Below are 20,734 nucleotides of genomic sequence, written 5' to 3'. Positions count from 1 at the left end.
TTAAGGTGTAGTGCAGGGAAATATGATCCGCCGTGAACACTATGTACTTTATTTTGAAAATTAACCGGATGTTTTATTGTGTTTCTGTGCACGACTTCCTGCCCCGCACGATCTGCTCTGTGCTGAATTGCTGCGTTGTGCTCCGGCGTCCAGCAAAAATAGAAGTCCTGCGTATCTGTTGCGGAGGGCTCCTGAGTGCCGGAGCTGAGACGGAGCCGGAACGCAGCACAGCCGCAGCTGGTGGAAACACACACATTGACTAGAATGGAATCCTATCGGCTCCGCTGCCGTGCCGGAACGCAGACGTAACCAACACGCATCTGGTGGAAATTGGCCTTTAGGTTAAAACGCTGCCTGTAACAACGTAAAAGGAGCTTAAAAGTCCCTACAGGGCAGGTGGGTGGGGTGGTGGATGGGTCCAACAAACCCGGGACTTTCCCCTGGGAGCCAGGTGTTTGCTTCCCGTATGAATAAAGAGCCAAACCATGATATTTTTTTCTAAACCTGACCACATGCTTTTGTTGCCTCAACCTAACCATGTGCTTATGCTGACGTCCCGGCAAATGTAGCGGTGTCCCAGAACGTCAACAGCAGATGCAGGAGGATACCCAGTGCCTCATTTGTAGATGTGAAAGGCCACCGACAAAGTGGCGATATGTGACAACTTGAATGTGTTGGACAAGCTGAATTGAAGGCGACACCACCATCCGGCTTGTGCAGCATATCCTTATAAAACGGTCCATATGTTATCTTACAAAAATGCAAAAATGCACATACAATATATGTCATCTAACAAATTGGTGGCCATCGAATAAGCACCCCTACCAATTACTTTAGGTGCAAGAAAAGAATCCAAACTGGGCCATCGTTACATTACATACTTAATAAAAAGTTACACACTTACTTTACTAAGGTAAAGTTCATAGGTTAGGTTTAGGAAAAGAAAATGGTTGGGTAAATTAGGGTTAGGTTTATTTGCACAAAACAAAAAAAAAAAACAACAGAAATACAGCAACAAGAGAAGAACAAGTTGTGCAGGTGAGATTTAAGAAACCCCTAAGGGCTTCTGAGGGATCTCATCTCACAAAGCATAAGAGGGAAATACAAAAGTAATGTAATCAAGAAAAATAAACAAAAAAGTGAACCAAAGGGTCAATAAGCAAACATAAAGTAAGCAACAGAAATCAAGTTATCACATGATATATATATATATATGTAAAAACCAAATAACAAAGTTCACCTGGGTTCACATGGGACACAATCACTGGTGTCCTGGGGGAAAGATGTGTGTTTGTTGAACCCATCCACCACCCCAACCTGTGTCCTCAGGCCCAGATTACACAGAAAGCACTTTAGCAGCTGGAGGCAGCTTTCTGTAATTGTTTTAATGGGAATGAAGCTTTTTGCTCGCTGTTTTCATGTTGCAACGTGCCTCGTGTCTCAGTGCTCTAGGAGCCTAGCGTTTTTGCCAGAGTGCTCTGAAAAAACTTCAACTCAGAGCAGAAAAGCACGCCACATCATCTCTGCTTTCTTCCCATTGTCCAATCAGATGATTTGAGAGGCGGGCCTTCTGTGGTGGTCACGACAACAAGTTTACAGTTGGTAAACAATGGAGGAGAAACTGGTGGTAGCAGTTGCTGGATAGCCAGAGCTATATGACTTTACAAACTACAGTTACCAGTCTCAGTATCTCAATAGAAAACCGCACATGTGGAAGCATATAAGAGCAGTACTTGAAACGACCATCATGGAGGTGAAGCTCCTGGACCGACTGGTGGTACTCCCCATGATCCACCCTCTTTTTTGGTCTCATGTACCCACACAGATCTTGGACTTTTGCCCCCATACTATTTCCTTCTTTGTTCTCTTCAGCACATTCATCACATGATTGCAGCCTTCACACTTACATGGGTTTAGTGTTGCACGATATACTGGTACCAACGGTAGACCGCGGTACTTAAACACCACGGGACATATGATACCATAATGTTGGAATACCGTAGTACTACGGTACCTCACGGCACCACTACTGTGGGATAAGTTCAAAGTCCAATCGCAAGAGGGTGAGTGTCCATGCGCCGTCCAATAACGGCACGCGCTGGCCACCTGGCACTCAATATGCTGCTGCAGTGGTTTGTTTTCTAGTGACATTTCAGGTATTAGCTGAGCTATTGAGTATCTTTGAGCAGTGAAAGTTATTATTTATTTATTTTTACTTGTAGGATAGATTTGTTTGTATATGCTACAGTGATTTGTTTTCCACAGAGCTCTATGGTGCGAGCATTTTACTCGCATTTGCGACTAAAAATAGTTTTGTGCGAGCAAAAGAAATCATTCAGTGCGAGTACAGATTTCAACCAGCAGCAGAAACGAAAGGCGAATCCTGCCGGTTGTGGGTTGAACGGGGGTCACAGACAGGAATACGGCGGAGCACTATGGCCACCGCAAGATAACACAGTTTACCAGCGACCGAGAAGCCCGGCTCCAGGTGAATAAGTTGGTGTCATGACTGCCCAGTAGTACCTGAACAGCCGAGCTGTAGCGGCACACAGGTATGTGACGTGTCAGAGGAGAAACTAGCCGTTCACATTTCCACAAACCTCACCGGACTGTTCTTAACGTATCAGGGGAGGAGGGTGGCTGGTTGATTTTTGGTTGATTTTTATTTTATTAGGGACTTCGGCCGAAGTTTTTTATTTATTTTATTTTGATCCCCCTATGTTAATCACTTATTGATGCTGTTTTTGAAGTATGAATATGAATAATTTATTCCACTGAAATATCATTGATGTATTATAGAAAAGTGATTTATCTTTTTATAAATGACAAAAGGCACATCTGCCTCATTTTTGCTGTGGTATCGTGATACTACTCAGAACTGTGATACTTTCACTGGTATCATACCGTGGGTCCCAATTTTGGTACCGTGACAACACTACATGGGTTAAATACAAATTCTAGTGCACAGGTATACATATGAACAGCGCACAGTTAACACCACTGCAACTTTTCCCTGCAATGGTTTTGTCTCGTCATGAATCTTTGGTCTGAACTGGGCTTAAAGAGCACTTGACTTGAAACCACTAGAAACTCAAACACTTCAAACTTTTTAACGTATTAATCTAGTCCTAAAAAAGACAGTGTGCTATGACATGGTTTAAATCCTGACTGCTGAGGTTGCCATCAGTTATTTGTCTCCAGAAATGCACACAGTTCCCTAATGACTCCAGGGAAGGGTTCAAACAATGTGGTTGGTATTTTTGGACTGAGTTACCTGATACCTCTGATTTTTGACAGTTAACTACAAACTAGATTACAGTGATGTTTTTGGCCGCACAGTCTTCCCTTGTAAATACAGAAGAAATTGTACATTATGGCAATTAACAAGTGGCTGATGGTTATTCATGCATTTTGCATTCCCATTAGATTTTTATCAAAATCTCATCACAAGGCTCATTTGAGCTGTCACCACAACTTGGCCTCATCGGGAGCTATAATGTTACATGAATGCAAAGCACAGAAGAACAGGAAACATTTATCTTCACACCTGTCAGCAGTCAGCACTGCAGCTCTGAGTTCAATCAGCCTCAGGACACGAAAAAAATACAGTAAATATAAATCTGACAAATGGTACCTTCTTTGTCGGCATCTTGAGCTTCATGAACTCAGCCTCCCGACACAGAACGTTCCAAGGAGCATGGATCTTCAAGAAACCGATTCCTGGGATCTTAGTCTGAAATAAAAACACGGTTTGGATATTTAAACATTGGAACAAATATGGGACAATTCATTCCATAATGTATGAACTACATCTATAAACAGTACATATCTGGTTGACAAATAATAGGAACAAACATCCCAGTAGCTCTTCTGTCAGATTGATATCTCTACTGTCTGGTAGAGAATCCTCAGCATCCATTTCAGCACAAACTCCCATCTTTATTGCTGCATATGGGATTGTTTCTGCAGCTTCTGCGGTTATGTAAAACCACTCATACACTGCCAGACTCATTTCACACCCTCCAGCTCGGCACACTGACCTGTCTGGATACAGAAATACATAACAGCCAATTCAAACTAGCTGACTAACTGTGCATCACAGAGATTTACTGTGTATTTCAGTATAAAATCAAAATGTTTTTTCCTGTCTGCTGATAGTAAGAATTGTTAACTGTTGTGAAACAAAGTGCTGCAGCAGGAATGATACAGCAAAGGTGAATATACTGTTAATAAGTGTATGACCAACAGGGTTTATATGCATATGCATTGTGAAAACAGCCACTACAGGTGTGGGTCAATTATTCATTTATTTAAGCGTTCAATAAATTCATGATTCATTAACTGAACTACTAATGAGAACGTGTGTTATTGATCTGTTATTGCTCCAAATTGATATTGTGGGAAAACTAGCTGTGTGTCTATGTCTAAAACACTTGCCATCCATCCCTCCGTCCATTTTCATACGCTTATCCAGGGCCGGGTCGCGGGGACAGCAGGCCAAGCAAAGCACACCAGACGTCCCTCTCCCCAGCAACGCTTTCCAGCTCCTCCTGGGGGACCCCAAGGCGTCCCCAGGACAGATGAGTTATGTAATCCCTCCAGCATGTTCTGGGTCTGCCCCGGGGCCTCCTACCAGTGAGACATGCCCAAAACACTTCTAACGGGAGGCACCCAGGAGGCATCCTGATCAGATGCCCGAACCACCTCAACTGACCCCTTTGATGGGAAGGAGCAGCGTCTCTACTTCGAGCTCCCTTCAGATGTCTGAGCTCCTCACCCTATCTCTGAGGCTGAGCCCATCCACCCTTTGGAGAAAACTCATTTTGGCCGCTTGTATCCGTGACCTCATTCTTTCGGTCACTACCCAGAGCTCCTGACCAGAGGTGAGGGCTGGGATGTAGATGGACCAGTAAATCGAAAGCTTTGCCTTCTGGCTCAGCTCTCTCTTCACCACGACGGTCTGACGCAGCACCCACATCACTGCAGACACTGCACCAAACCACCAATCCGCCTCGCGCTCCATTCTACTCTCATTCGTGAACAAGACCCTGAGAACCATGAACTCAGATTTGGAGGTGCTGACTCTCATCCTGACCGCTTCACCCTCGGCTGCAAACCACCCCAGTGCATGCTGGAGGTCACGGTGTGATGAAGCCAGTTCAGTAAATAAAGTTTGTAACTGTGGAAATGATAAAATCTGGTAAAATAATACTGTAATGGATAAAACCCCTAAATATAATGTTAGCTTGTTGTTGGAGAAGTTGCATGAACACAGAGCACTCTAAATTCAAATATTCTTCATTATTTGACTATTCTGTTACCTGAGATGTAATTTTGTGTTTATTTTAGTGTTACGTAGAAGAAAAGGACTTTAACTTTACCCAGATGTTGAACTTTCACTGAACAATCTCTGCTATATTTGCTGAATTTGTGCAGAAGGACAACATCAGACCGATAAGATTACATTTTCTTTTTTGAATAGTCATTAGTTTTTCTGGGTTATTACCTGGCATAAAAAAGAGTTTAAAAAAAAAGACACACATCCCAGTGTGCCCAGGAGTGGGTGCTGGATCTAAGACATATCTGGCAGAGTAGAAACAAATAGATCCCCTCACCAAGTAGCTCACATTAGAAGGATTTTATTGCTGCATAATGTTTCGAGCCAGCGGCTCTTCATCAGACTTCATTATTACTTTAATATCGCCCAGCATATTCATAATTTATTATTAAATTACAATATTATACTAGTAAGTATGGTGTTGATTCCCTTGGTAGATGCTTAAGTCCGCACAAACAAAACAAACACAAGCAGCTTGTTAAATGTTCTCAACCATGAAAGTACAAAATGGAAATACAGCTTCCTGCTTTTAGTTTCCTTTGGTATTGAGTGACCATGTTATTTTGTGATACCATGGTCAAGCTGCACTGACATGAGAAAATATTAGACTCTACGAAGGACACTTAGGTCAAGTCCACATGTACATTGATATTTTTGACGGGGAGTTTTTGTGTATAAACATGTAAAAGGTCTTGTTAGCCAGTTCAAAGTCAGCATTATTTTGGACGCGTTCCCCATTGCCAAAAAGTGGCATCAAAATATACCCATGTACCTGTGGATTAGGCCTTAATTATAACCATAATAAGGCCACCACATCCTGTACATTCACCCACTGAGAAAGTCTGTGATAATCATCCAGACAGTCTCGAACCTCCACAGCTGTTAATATTATACTGTGTCTGAAGTTTGCCCACACATTTCAAGTCACTCAGAGTGACATCTTACTTATAACACTGCCAGCTGGTAAAAGCCTTTTTCAGAACATAATAAGAAACAAGATATGTTTTGTCACAGGTTCGCTCATGGAGATTTTAACAGATGATTCACTGTGTGAGGAGTCAATTTATCCCCATTTGTTTTTTCCACGGAAAAATGGTTGAGAAATGACCAAAAGCTCTGGTTCTCCAATGATAAAAACAAATCTCCTTGTGCTCATGGGTCCGCTCACGTAGCAAATACATAAGAACTACCAGGAATATACACTCCCAAACTTCCATGTTAAAATGAGATAAGATTAGAAAAATAAACTCCAAAGTAATTCTCTGGAGTCAGTTCAAAGATGTGGATTAACTAAAAAAAACAATCATCTGAGTGTCAACAGATCTCAGCCAGTTCTTTCTTTTTTTTTTCTTCTTTTTTTAAATAAAATCTGAACATATTTTTATTTTATTATATTATTAAAATGTAAGCATCCACTTAGGAGGTTATTAACTAGATAAACCAAACTGCCTGGATTAATTGACTCTGGAGGCAGCATGAAAACAGAATTTGTCTCATTTAGTACAATTTAAATGAAAATAAAACTGACACATTGGATATGCACTAACATTAAGTGGAAAATTGATTCTTTCTTTTCTTTTCTTTTCTTTTCTTTTCTTTTCTTTTTCTCACAGTAATTTATTGCAAACACTGAATATGAGTGGCTAGAACTTCTGAGCTACTCCATCCATCCATCCATCCATTTTCAACCGCTTATCCAAAGCCGGATTGTGGGGGCAGCAGGCTGAGCAAAGCACCCCAGACGTCCCTCTCCTAAGCAATGCTTTCCAGCTCCTCCTGGGGGACCCCAGACAAGATATATAATTCCTCCAGCATGTTCTGGGTCTGCCCCAGGGCCTCCTACCAGTTGGATGAGCCCGGAAAAAAACCTCTAACAGGAGGCGCTCAGGAGGCATCCTGATCAGATGCCCGAACCACCTCAACTGACCCCTTTCGACGTAAAGGAGCAGTGGCTCTGCTCCGAGCTCCTCACCCTATCTCTAAGGCTGAGCCCAGCCACCCTTTAGAGGAAACTCATTTTGGCCGCTTGTATCTGTGACCTCATTCTTTCGGTCACTACCCAGAGCTCATGACCATAGGTGAGGGTTGGGACGTAGATGAACCAGTAAATCAAAAGCTTTGCCCTCTGGCTCAGCTCCCTCTTCACCGCAACGCTCCGGTGCAAACCACCAATCCATCTCACGCTCCATTCTACCCTCACTCATGAACAAGACCCTGAGACTTTTGAGGTATTCAGTAGATAATATTAATGTCATGATATAAAGAGAGATCTTCGAATATCTGGATTTTCTCATTTACTTTTTTTCAGAATCGGAATCAGGTTTATTGACAAATAGATTTTCACATACATGGAATTTGCTTTGATGTTTTGGTGTAACAAAAATAAGTATCGCAAGAGTCAAGAATCATAAATATGAAATAGAAATTTAGAAAGTTTGTCTTTTCAAAACAGCTCCAGAAGTCTTACTCCTTTTTTGGTAAAAAAAAAAAATATGGCAAAAAAAAGCTGCATTCTGCACACACTGTGACTACTATGGAGCTACATTAGGGTCAAATGTTTTATACTTGAAATAAAATTTGAAACTGAAAATTCATGTGTTGATCTTGAATTTTGAAAAATACAACAATGTATTCAAAATAAAAATAAGTGTATGAAACGTTTTTTCAGGTTAAATATAATTTTGATTCACTTTGGTAATTCTTTTGAATGAATAATTTATTTTCACTTTTCACTTCCATATATATTTTAACATTTGAGGTCTTATTTTTTTCAGTTGCATGTTTTATCTTTTTAGATTCAGATCTAATTTTTTACAGTTTCAACTCTTATTTTTTTATCAGCATTTTAAGTGCTGATATGTCCGATTTCCACATAGCACTGTCAACGCAGCTTAGTGTCCACTTCGCTTGCGATGATGGCGTCCAGTCGGTCGGGTCAATCTGCTGGAGCCCATACATCCAGCACACAGGTGAGAAATGTTAACTAAGTTTTGGGAAATCATAACAAGTATTAAGGGGTCGTTTCTGTGACAACATACATTTTTTTGTGACGTCTTTTAAGTGGCGAATTTGTCAGAGCTGAAAAGTACGATTGTCCACAGCTCCATCGTCACGGCCCTGTTGATGCTTCCTCATCCAGTAAACGTGTCCCCTGGATGAAACCTTTGAGTTTGGGGAAAAGGAAACAATCCTAAAACACCCCCCTACTCACCTGACCTGGCTCCAGGTGATTTTTGTGGCACCAGGTGAGTAGGGAGGTGTTTTAGGATTGTTTCCTTTTCACGATGGAGCTGTGAAAATGTATGTTGTCACAAAAACAACCCCTTAATATTTGTTATGATTTCCCAAAGCTTAGTTAACATTTCTTACCTGTGTGCTGGATGTATGGGCTCCAGCAGATTGACCCGACCGATTGGACGCCATCATCACAAGTAAAACGGACACTACGCTGCGTTCACAGTGCTATGTGGAAATCGGACATATCAGCAAATGGAAGTTTGTCACTGGCATCAATTTTTACACTGCCAGTCACATGAATATGGTGTATGTAAGTGTTGAGTCAGAATTTTTTTAGTTCCTACGTTCACTGAAGGCATTGTCACTCATGATTCCACACCCCTCTCAGTTGATGCCACGCCCCCCACGCCACATTAGGGTCAAAAGTCTGAAACTCAAAAAACAGATTTGAAACTGAAAAAAAAAAGATCTGAAAGTGAAAAAAAGATTTGAAAGTGAAAAAATAAGATTTGAAACTGTAAAAAATAAGATCTGAATCTGAAAAGATAAAACATGCAACTGAAAAAAAATAAGACCTCAAATGTTAAAATATATATGGAAGTGAAAAGTGAAAATAAATTATTCATTCAAAAGAATTACCAAAGTGAATCAAAATTATATTTAACCTGAAAAAACGTTTCATACACTTATTTTTATTTTGAATACATTGTTGTATTTTTCAAAATTCAAGATCAACACATGAATTTTCAGTTTCAAATTTTGTTTTTTCAAGTACAAAACATGTGACCCTAATGTAGCTCCATAGCCTACAAGACCACATTTTTGGTTGCACAGTGGAAATACTGATATAAAAGATCATATTAAGACAGCCAAACATAAGCGGTGGCTATCAGCAGGAAGTAGCACCGCTGCAACCTAACATTTACATTACTTCAGCCAGCAATAGCCATCTGAAATGAGGAGCTCAGGAGGAGATGTTTGCCCACAATCTGGTGAAACATCCAGAGAGCTTTCCATTCATGGACTGTAGCTAATCTTGTGTGTTACAGGGTTTCACTGCCGCTTTCACAGGAAATGTACAGTTTGCATACAGTTTCTTTCAAAATAAAAAGACCACATTTTGACAACAAACACACATGGTTACATTTAGCCAACTCACACACGTGGTTGTGTTTAGGACAAAAGAACAAGGTTTGGCTGTTTAATCTTACGGGAAGCGAGGCCTCCTGGGTGAAAGTCGAAGGTTCCTGGACCCATCCACCACCACTTGGACTTTTCGTCCACTTAACTTATGTTATTGTCCCGCTGCATTTCCACCTGACGCTGCCGGATGCCATCACACAATAACGGCGATTGGCCACGTACCATGCTAATGTGGAAGGACAGCTTTTTTCGTCGGTGTCTGACACCGGAAGTCACTGCCCATACTAACATGCTAAACCAACATGATGAACATGGTATGCTATACCTGCTAAACATCAACATGCTAGCTGTACTACTGTACAGGTTAGCATGCTAATGTGAGAATTTAGCTCAGGTCTAACCATTGTTTTAGTGATTAAATGATTGCTTCTGGTTACACATAGTTAATTCATATCTCCCTAATTCCTTTATTTTCCTTTGATGTATAATTATATGCTGTCCTACACACACAGGCGCACACACACTCACACACAAAGACTCATGTAACACACTGAGCACCTTCTGTTACTGACTGTGCACAGCATCACAGACTGGTCCTCAAGCTGAGCCCATATGTACAACATAATGAACTATTCTCACCTCCTTTTATACAGCTTAACCTCCATTCATTTAAGCTGACACATCTATTGATTCAAACCAGAGGTAAAAACAACAGAATAGTAAATTCAGTGTTTGATCAATACAGGGATGTGTACAGACACCCAGTATTAATCAGGCCAGTGTGCTGAATTATTAAAAATTGTAGTATTGATAAGCTCCTGTGATTTCGGTTCTGCTTTCAGTATTGGAGATATAAGATAATAGATTTCCGATATAGACTTCATTTAAAGTTATAATGCACCTTTTGCCGTATCGGCTCCATTTCTAATTTGCAATAAGATAACACATTTTTGTCTACGATGCATTTTTGCTATTCCCTGAAGAAAGATCTCTTTCTCAGAGCCTGTTGTATCTGCAAGGCTCTCTGCCTTTCTCTTAGTGACAATGACAATTAGTGACAAAGGGAAATAGAAATAAACACTCTGGTTACACTTCACTTAAGTCGATACTGACAATGCTCATTGACACAAGTGCAACAAGCCTATTTTATGTAAGGGTGCAAACTAGAGCTCAACCGATATTGGATTTGGATTGGAACAGGAAAAAAACGATAGCCGATTAATCAATTGCCTGAACAATACACTGAGACACACTCACACAGCAGAAGGGACCTGTACCCACTAATCAGCACCTTTTTGCTCCATTCAACACAACCCTCTCCTCCTCAGCTCCAGTCGGTAATGCACATCTGCACGACTAGTGGAGGCTGCGCAGCCATTAGCCACTATCGTAGGCAAGTTTCACCAATAACGCTGGTTTAGCAGAAACATGAGCAATCTTTAAAAACACCAAGCAAAAATGCATCACATACAGGCAGGGATATGCTTGTAATTCATCTCTTGGTGTCCCATACACCTCAGGGATGTTAGTATGCTAGCAAGGGTCCATGTCATTGGTCCGACAGCCCATTGGTCCGACATCCCATTAGTCCGATGGTCCGCGGTACTGAATGGCTCCCGGCGGGCATATTTCTACCTTGATGGTGCGCCGCGACCGGCTCTGGGTCAGCTGGGAAAGGCTTCAGGCGGAGCAGGCTCACGGCTTATGTGTTTGCCACTTTCTTTTTCATTTTAACCCACACCATGATCTTTTCCTGACCCTAACCAAGTGGTTTTAGTGCCTAAACCTAACCAGACCTTAACCACAGGGCATCATGATGATTTCGGAACGGACTTCGGAACAATGGGTTTAATATGGTCGGACCAATGGGCTGTCGGGACCAATGGGTAGTTCCCTGCTAGCACCCTAGAGCCCACACAGAGTTAACTAAATGTTGTGAGCATGGGTTACTGATTAAATATGACCATTAGCCAGCGGTTTGTTTAGCTGTAAATATTGGTGTGATTTTATTCAATCTCAAATGCTCAAAGCATCACCTGAACTGTCATTTAGAAATTCTCAGACCAAGTTTCAGAGCTCGACAGATTGTTAGCTAATTGGCTATCAATTATATTCCAGCCGTGTATTGCTAGGTTACTACGACAAGTAGTACGACAAGTGTGTGAAGTAAACAAGTCAGCTAATTAACATTTAATTCTGTTTTAGTTTGTTTCATTTTTCTTTAAAAAAAAAAATGAAAACAACCAGTAAACGTACCGTAACAATAAGCAGTATTAGTAAGAGCAGCAGTACCAGTAAAAATCAATACCCATCCCTGTTGATCCTAAATGTACCTGAAGCATGAGCTCATGAATAACAGATGACAACAGCTCTTTTACAGCAGGTCGCCCCTCTTCTGAGGCGCGAGATAATCAGGGAAAGTCATTACACTGATAGTAGCAGGGTGACAGCTGGGTTTAAAAGGTAATAGAGTTGAACTCCAGAGAGATCGAAACAAAAGAGAGAAAGAGATGGAAATGGGCTTCAAATGTATCTCTCACAGACATTCAAATTCTCAGGAGATCCAATCCTGTCACTCTCAGGTTATTCTATGTGGGGCTGTGTTACAGGGGCTCCCTTATTTATTCCCTATTCTACTACGTTTTTACCTCTCCTGGAATATTTGACATCACAATGGGGTCTAATCGTGCAGGTCACAGCTCAAGTTTCATAGGTTATGTTTTTTATTTCATTTAGCCATGTTGTTTCCTGATTTCCTTTTAAACCCCCTGTGTGTTTTCCCTCCCTTTTGATGACCTCACCTGCGTCTGATTGTCTGTCCCGCCCTGATTAGTCTCACCTGTGTCTCGTCATCCTTCCCCTCACCACAGTATTTAGTGTGTGTCTTGTTTCCTCTCAGTGCCAGTTTGTCTTAGCTCCTTGTGTGTCGTTCCAGCCTTTTGTTTCCCAGTGTCCTATTCTTATTTTTTTTGGATTTAGCCTGTTGATTGACTCTCTCGCTGCCTCATCCCTGTTGGATTTGTTTGCCTCCACTGATTGTTCTTCTGTGTATTGAACCCACATTTTATTTTACCCGAACTGTCTCCAGAGTCGTGCGTTTGAGTCCCATCTCACATGGTTCACCAGTTGTTACAAGTGCACATATAAATAAATATTCTTTCCTTCAGAACAAGTTTCTCCTGAAATCCTGTTTGTGAAATGAACTCTTTTTGCAGGGGTTGTGATGCTTAAAAAAATGTACTCACTGATTAACAGACGTCTGTTTCGCCAAGTCAATGGGAAAATTCTTTTGGGGCCACACGGCATCATGTGTTCCACTGTTTGGCTACTTTGAAAACTGGCTTCAAAGCACACCACACTTCCTGTGGGCCTGTTCTGGACACAGTTCTCAACATGGAGGTGGCAGCTAACGGTGCTAACACTATAAACAGTGCTAAACAACAGCAACAGTGCTGACAGAGCTAACATTGCTAACCAGGGGGGAACCAAATGGTGGGCATGACTCTCTGCAACCATACCGTCCTAGTATCAGTGGAGCCACTGTATGAACACAGTGCAAAGCGCCAGCGATGAGCTAGCCAGTGGGATACACACACGCAATAGCATGTACTTGTGACAGGACCGACTGTAACAAAGTACAAGGAAGCTCAGATTACAACACACACAGAGGGAGTGTAACTTCATTCTCTGCTCAGGACGCCATTACTCCACTATATCTTCATATAGCATACAGTGGTTCGCTGCTATTTTAATGCTCTGCATCAGTCTCTACACATGCAGCCTTTGTTTAAAAAGAAAGACTAAGAATTTCAAGTGATAAATTTACCACTGTTATCATTGTACACTTCATCTGCTCAGTGCTAGAACCGAAAGCTTGACAAGTGTAGCAACAGTAGGTAAAAGGTCAGTTGTCACAATACCACATCATAGTCATCTCTTACCCGTTCATCCCTTTCCAGCTCCAGCCCCGTCTCCAGGAGCTTTTCCTCAAACTCATCCCGCTTGAAGCGCTTGTCATCCTCATGATAGTCACTCCGTTGCTCCTGGGCGGCGATCTCCGGGTCCTCCTTTGGCTGCAGTGGGGCACGGCTGCTTCTCGAGCTCAGGCTGCGCCGAAGCCGGTGGATGAAATTGTCTCCTGAAAACTTGGAGGACTGGCGCCGGATGCCGCCAGGCTTCTGGATCTGGTAAGTGAGCACGTAGTCCACCCGCCGCCGGCCATCAGAGAAGAATGGGCCTAACCTCAGAGGCGAGCCGTCATCCGAATAAAGATTTTTCATCGGCTAGAAGCAAGACAAGCACAGAGACAAAATATCACAGATTAGTGTATGTACAGAAACATTTCTCACTCCTTAAGAACAAAGATCATTTTGACCAAACACTACAAGGTCGGCAATCTCTACAGTATTTTGACTGTATGTAGTGAGATGGGTCGGTTGTATTCAGGTTTTGCAGATTGGGATCATCTCTCACATGCAATCATTCTTGGCGATCACGTGGTCGGCAGTCACCTTGAAAGGAATTCACTTTGAGAGCGATCCTCCATCACGCAAGCATAACTTCCTTGAACTCTCACACACACACACACACACACACACACACACCATGAAGCATGAAACACTATTCCAGCTACACTGCCACTCTGATTTTATTCAATACCTTTTCCCCAGCTGTCAGCTTAAATTGAGAAATACATTTTCCAAGTTCTAATTGCGTGTCATTGTGTTATTTTTAAGTATTTTTATATGAAACTCTTTCTTTTCTCTTCTTGTACAGTCTAAAAATATTTTTGATGACTCAACTTAGCCGTTACATAAATTTATCCAATCACAGAAGATTTGGCATGACTCGTTAAATCCCATTCCCATCATTTTAAAATGCACTTGACCGTTAGCTAGTGTGGGCAGCTGGCAGAGAAATGGTAATTGATAAACTGGCTGCATTTAAATAGTGCTTTTCTACATCAAAAGACAAAGCACTTTGCAATTTGCCTCTACTCCAGCCATTCTCATACAGCAGCAGCGACAGAGCAGCCACACAGTGCTGGTTTAAAAGCCTCACCAGCACTGGGACTATGAGTGTCCTTCGGGTGGTGTTGGAGAAGCCCACAGTGTTAGGGGTTAATCCTCTGAGGAGCCCAAATATGCTGTCTAAATATCACTGAAATCCCAATCCAATGCCTGTTACGTTCTTATTTACATGTGTTATGTGCAGAACGGAAAAGTCAGGGGGGCATCAGAGAAATTAGGGTTTATCGTCAGTAAATATCTACACACAACGTGAAGATAAAGTGGCCTGTACTTGTGGAAATATCTGTGAAATAATAAAAACATTTCAAACAAAGATTGAGACTGACAGGCCGAGTAAGAGCAGGGAGATGGATAACACAGTTGGAGGTTGTATAAGCGCTTCAGGCTATTCATTCTCTGCAGTGCACACCTGATGGTTCACTGGGCTAATGCAGTCTTGGGCACCGTACATTTGAACACTTGCAGTGTAACACCATTTACTGTCCCCAGAGGCATTCAGTGGAGAAGGCCAGCAGAGACAACATAGTGCCGTTTGTGCACCACATGATGTTCAACAAGAAGCAAAAAAACAACAAACATGTGCCTCTCCAGCTGAATCATGTTCGCTATTTCATGAAATATTTAATTTACATAGCACGTAGGGTCCACAGAGTGATGCGCATATTGCATGGTCTATTTATGTTGTGCAATTCCCAGCTGCATTAAATGAAAGGTCATGTTGTCCTTGTCCCATTGTGGATTAAAAAGCCCTAAAACATGTTGATAGGCAGTATCTCTGCACAGATGTCACATACATCTTCTGCATTTTGGTTATGCATGTAACACGGAATAAGAAACCATAAACCAGGGAGCTGAAGATTAAACTCTGCAGTACACCGACAGGCCCTAAATAGGCTGTGTGCACACAATCAAAAGACAATTCTGATGATACATCAAACAGGCACGGATTAAGAATGCAGAGGCCTCAGGCCACAACATGTTGGAGCTGCCTGTAATCCTGTAATCCTGTCATCTCACTCTACTGTTACAAGTTATTAGTCAAGCATACTACCTGTTGGGAACACCTGTAGCTTATGCAGGATTTACACGCGTCAACTAAAGCATGTGATCACAACCTGAAGGACAATATTATAATTATATTTATATTAACACCTGTGGATATCTTCTATTATACTGGGATTACACTACATGATTACAGCAATACTTTCTTGGGCCAGCGGCAACAATATCAAAACATGAGTCTACAGAGTGTAGCTCAATACACAAGCACGTACTGCCCCACGTCCACCAATACAGTTCAATGATTTAGATCGTTCCACACACACACAGTATCAATAATATAAGAGGAATGGGCAATCACTATTCTCCTGTTCTTTTATTTATTCATCCTTTATTGAGCCAGGAAGATCCCATTGAGATGCAAGATCTCGTCTTCCTGAGAGTCCTGGTCAAGACTGCAGCACAATCAGTCTCAAAAGTATAAAAAGTAACCCATGTCATATATTAAAACACAAGAGGAAAACTTGTAAGAGAAAAGTAGTATACAGGCCAAACCAATGACGTCCATACACAATCCACCTCGGCCAAAGACTGTATAGAGCAGCAACATGTTTACTTCAACGCAGTTTTCAATAGACTTTTAAAATGTTCAAGGAAGGGAGTGCTTCTAAGGTAATAGCTTTTTGTTCCTTGAGGGGATTTACTCAGCTTTTAAGACTTAAACAGTACATAAACAGACAGGCAGACCTTATTCAAAGAGGCAGATGCTTTAAAAGAAAATGTAACAACAGGGAAGTGTCAGGACAGAGAGAGATTCATGCCACAAACAAATGTTCGTACACACTTCCTTCTGCTGATTTTGGCAGAGAATCGTTCATAATTGAAAGAATATTAAGTGCTTTCCTAGTGCTTTAATTTTATGTGAATGTTGTGCTCTAATTAAGTATTATTTGACACTGAAACAGTAGCTTCATGTCGATGTTATTTTGTCCCTCTGAGGTTATTTGGTTGTTTGTGTTGATCTCATCCTCTTGACTAAAGTTGTTTGTTTGCCTTCCTCACTTCAACTGCTCTTCTCGTGCACTGAGCTGAACTGCCAATCAGTGATGTCACTCCCTAATAGGCCCTGCGGGCTCTGCCACAGATTCAACACTGGAATTGGCCAAAAAAAAAAAAAGGTGACAGGGGCCAACTAGTGCCAACAGTAAGGGACACAATGCGAAAACTGAGGCGACAGACGCTCACTGACGGCCTGACATTGACGAACGGTCAACCCTCGGCTAAGTGCATCAGGGCCCTAAGAAAATAAAGAACTAGAATGTTTTCTGCAAACAGTTTTCTTGGCTATTGTCTGGTCTGAAGTCCGTCCATCCATCCATCCATCCATCCATCCATCCATCCATCCATTTTCAACCGCTTATCCGCAGAACACCTCTAACAGGAAGTGCCCAGGAGGCATCCTGATCAGATGACCGAACCACCTCAAGTGACCCCTTTCGATGCGAAGGCGCATCCGAGCTCCCTCTGGATGTCCAAGCTTCTCACTCTATCTCTAAGGCTGGGCTCAGCCACCCCACCGAGGAAACTCATTTCGGCTACTTGGATCCACAATTTCATTCTTTTGGTCACTACCTAGAGCTCATAGCCGTAGGTGAGAGTTGGGACGTGGATGGACCAGTAAATCCAAAGCTTTGCCTTCAATTCAGTTCGACTGTCCAGCGCAACACCCGCATCACTGCAGGAGCTGCACCAAACCGCAGATTCATCTCCAGTCTTGAATCTAAATCTTCAATTAAAGTCTATCTTTTTTAATCAGCCTTTAGAGTAAAAACATCAATCTGTGTTTCAGCGACAAAAAGATTAGGTCTACAAACTTGAAACCCATACAACACAGTAATATGTGGCGCCAGTTTGGCTTCAGCTTAATTTCTCTTATTATTTTCATATATCAGGACCATGTTTTCTATTTGATTGCTCATGTGTCTGGCCCACTGACTGTGGGGTAATTACATGTAGAACAGGCTCAAAGCACAGAGTGTACTGTACTCCAGCACTGTTACACTGAAAACAGCTCCAGCAGGATTTAGACTACCATTAGGACTCGACCACTACAGCCCAACAAAAGAGCACTGTGGAAGATGACCTCTAATATGGAAACTTGACTACATTTATTATTCTCATTTCTGTTACATGCCTACAACACACTGAAGCACAACCAGCAACATTGAGTTTTTGATTTCCATATTTATGTTCAGATGTGATCTAGTGTAAGCCTAAAAATAACCCGTCTGTTTGACCTTGTCGTGTCTTATCTGCCTGATTACAGCTGAGTGTAGTATCCTGCCACTTGATGAATTGAACTCCAGGCTGTTTGTACTTGTAACCCTGCAAGTGTGCGCGCTGGCTGAGGTTATGGTAACACACTTCTGCAGGCTATCTAACAAAACCACGAGACACACATCGGTCAAACACACGCAGATCCTCAGCTGCTGCCGCTGACCCCCAGCGAGCTGACATGCAGTCCAGAAGGCTCGCTGTTTATCACACTGGGTAAACTCTAACAGATAAATCTTTATTTTGATTACATTACATGGGAATTTACGACACTTTGGGGAAATTATGTCAATGTGGCACCAAAACACTGAAGGACACAAGAGGGAAAAAATAGAACACAGACATAAAAATAAAATATAAACAACTGTGGGCGTATAAACACTTAATCTAAAAATTAAATATGTGCTTCATATAAAGTCTTTCACTTAATTTGTGTCTAAACAAAATAACACAAGACGAAGAGTTTACAGCAGCTGCAGTGTAAAGTAAACCAAATTGAAAGACAGAGACAAGCTGAGGTCTAAAGTTTGTTTGTTTGAGCAGTTACGAGGAAGTAAATGCAGAAATAGATTTGATGTTTTGGAGGGTATGTTTCCCATGTTCACTATCTTAGTTCTGCATGCTATAATTTGTGGACAAAGCACATGCTAATCAGTGCTAAAACAAAGTACAGCTGGTGCAGATGGAATTCAGTTCAGGTTTTTGGTCACAAACCAAAGCACTGGATAAATGAAAAACTTAATTGATGATTGCTTTCATGGAAGATTAAGGACTCATCAGCAATAGTAATTGATCCTGGTGAGAAAATGATTGTCTGTGCCAAATTTCAGGGCAATTCATCCAATAGTTGTTGAGACTTTTCATCCTGAACCACAAATATCAACCGACTGGTGATGCTAGTCGGTCAGGGGATCGCCTCAGTCGGTAGGATACATCATCAGGGGACCTTGAGCATCTGTACCAAAGTTCATAACAATTTGTTGAATATTTTACGAAATATTTCAGTCTGGACCAAAGAGGTTGACCGATCAGAATATAGTTTGGAAATAGTTTTAGTAGATAATTTAAATCTGCACAAAGAAATCCCTGGAGCTGTGTATTTTCTAATCAAACACATGGAGACAGCTGGATCTCTATCTGTGCAAAGCCGCCAGCCCACAGGGGCCTCGAGGGTCCCATGTTCACTACGGGGCAATTAGTTTGTGGTAATTTAATTGATTGAGATTTTTTGGATAGTGTGCACCACTAAAGTGCTTAATTAACTGACAGGATAAACATTGTCTTGTCTTTAGGGAGCTTATGTCAAAATTTAGTTTTACATTCAGTTTAATGGAAAGACCAGAAATAAACCTGTGGTTGGAAATATTTCAGCAGAGGAGCATCTAGGGTTCTAGGTGACATATAATAAAGCCGCCATGTGAAGTCTGCCTGTGCTGTGACGTGCATGTCGGACAAAAAGTAACCAAATAAAAAATCTATCGAGTCTATCAAGAAAACAATCAGCGGTGAAATTTGTTTCAAGACACTTCAGGTAAACGAATAATCCTTCAAAAAAGTTTGATTTGAGAGCACATACCTCCTCCAAAGTGTTTGTTTATGCGCTCCGCCACTGTAAATCACCGCAGGCCTCGATGCTGCTCTGATGGTCCTGCAGCGCACTCACTCACCTCAGCTTATTTGGATCGAGCAACTGGGTGATTTATTCATGCGTAGTAATGATTATGCCTACTGATTAAACGCACGCGTCATTTTCAATTTTTTATTAACAGAAATTAGGCTGATGTTTGTATCAAAATAGGCTATATATCATAAATTACTAGAAAACAAATACAGTCTATGTCAAATCAAGATGTTCAGCAGCAGTGAGCACCCCCATATAGTCAGAATGGTACAGTCTTGTTTCATAACCACATTTTGCGACGATTCAACGGCAAGACTGGCAGTCGAATCAGACTTCTCCGAATCGAATCACCGAATCTTTGTCAGTCACGTATCCTAACTGGCAGACATGCCCCCAGGCGCCCTTTTGGTTGTACCGCGGATGTAAACACAGAACTGGAGTAGCTGTCCGGGGAAGTCGTAGTTAGTAACGTTAGCAGTTAGTAGTGAGTTTTAAAACTGTTACCCAGTCGGTGAGCTGGAGAAGAATAAGAAGGATGAGAGGATACCGTACAGGGACAAACTTATCAAGGTGGCCAGGGACCGGTATTTGGCTAAATTGTCGACAATCAATAACATAGATCTGTACGACCTCACAGCTAAAGACTGGAGCTCCGACGCTACATTACTGCCTCCAACTTCATCGCTGGATATAACAAACTACCTCCTTTACGGTATCAGCGCTTACACATATGAACAGTTCAGAAACTATAAATCTCTCAAAGCTCACGGACGTTTCACGAATGGCTGGGTGCAGCAACTGTTCACATTTCAACCGCAGGACTGCGACAACACACTCGTCACTGCAAAGGTAAGCTAACATGGCTGTAATCAAGTGAAGTTACGGTTGGTGGTTACGGTTAGTTTGCTTGTTTTGTCTGATTTGCTTTACTTATTTTAATTGTGGGCATAAAAGATTCATGTGTATTATATTATTGTGAAAAAATGACCTCATTCACATCACAGGAGCTAGAAAAAAGTGAAAATGATGTAA

At 41.7% G+C, this 20,734-nt stretch overlaps 1 protein-coding gene across 2 annotated transcripts in view; it reads right to left on the bottom strand.

Annotated features, from left to right (window-relative positions):
* LOC117258307 (anoctamin-1) overlaps window positions 1–20,734 on the bottom strand; it is a 118,563-nt gene that overhangs the window by 74,029 nt on the left and 23,800 nt on the right. For both annotated transcript variants that reach the window (XM_078173727.1, XM_033629099.2), the window contains exons 3-4: window positions 13,660–14,001; window positions 3,635–3,733 (exon numbers count right to left, since the gene is read on the bottom strand). In XM_078173727.1, coding sequence (XP_078029853.1) covers window positions 3,635–3,733; window positions 13,660–14,001 — 441 coding nt within the window. The remainder of the gene's footprint in view (window positions 1–3,634; window positions 3,734–13,659; window positions 14,002–20,734) is intronic.

Source organism: Epinephelus lanceolatus, chromosome 2 (genome assembly GCF_041903045.1).
Source record: "Epinephelus lanceolatus isolate andai-2023 chromosome 2, ASM4190304v1, whole genome shotgun sequence".
Taxonomy (NCBI): Eukaryota; Metazoa; Chordata; class Actinopteri; order Perciformes; family Serranidae; genus Epinephelus; species Epinephelus lanceolatus.
Note: the sequence above shows the minus strand (reverse complement) of the source record. Positions and strands in the feature narration are given on the sequence as shown.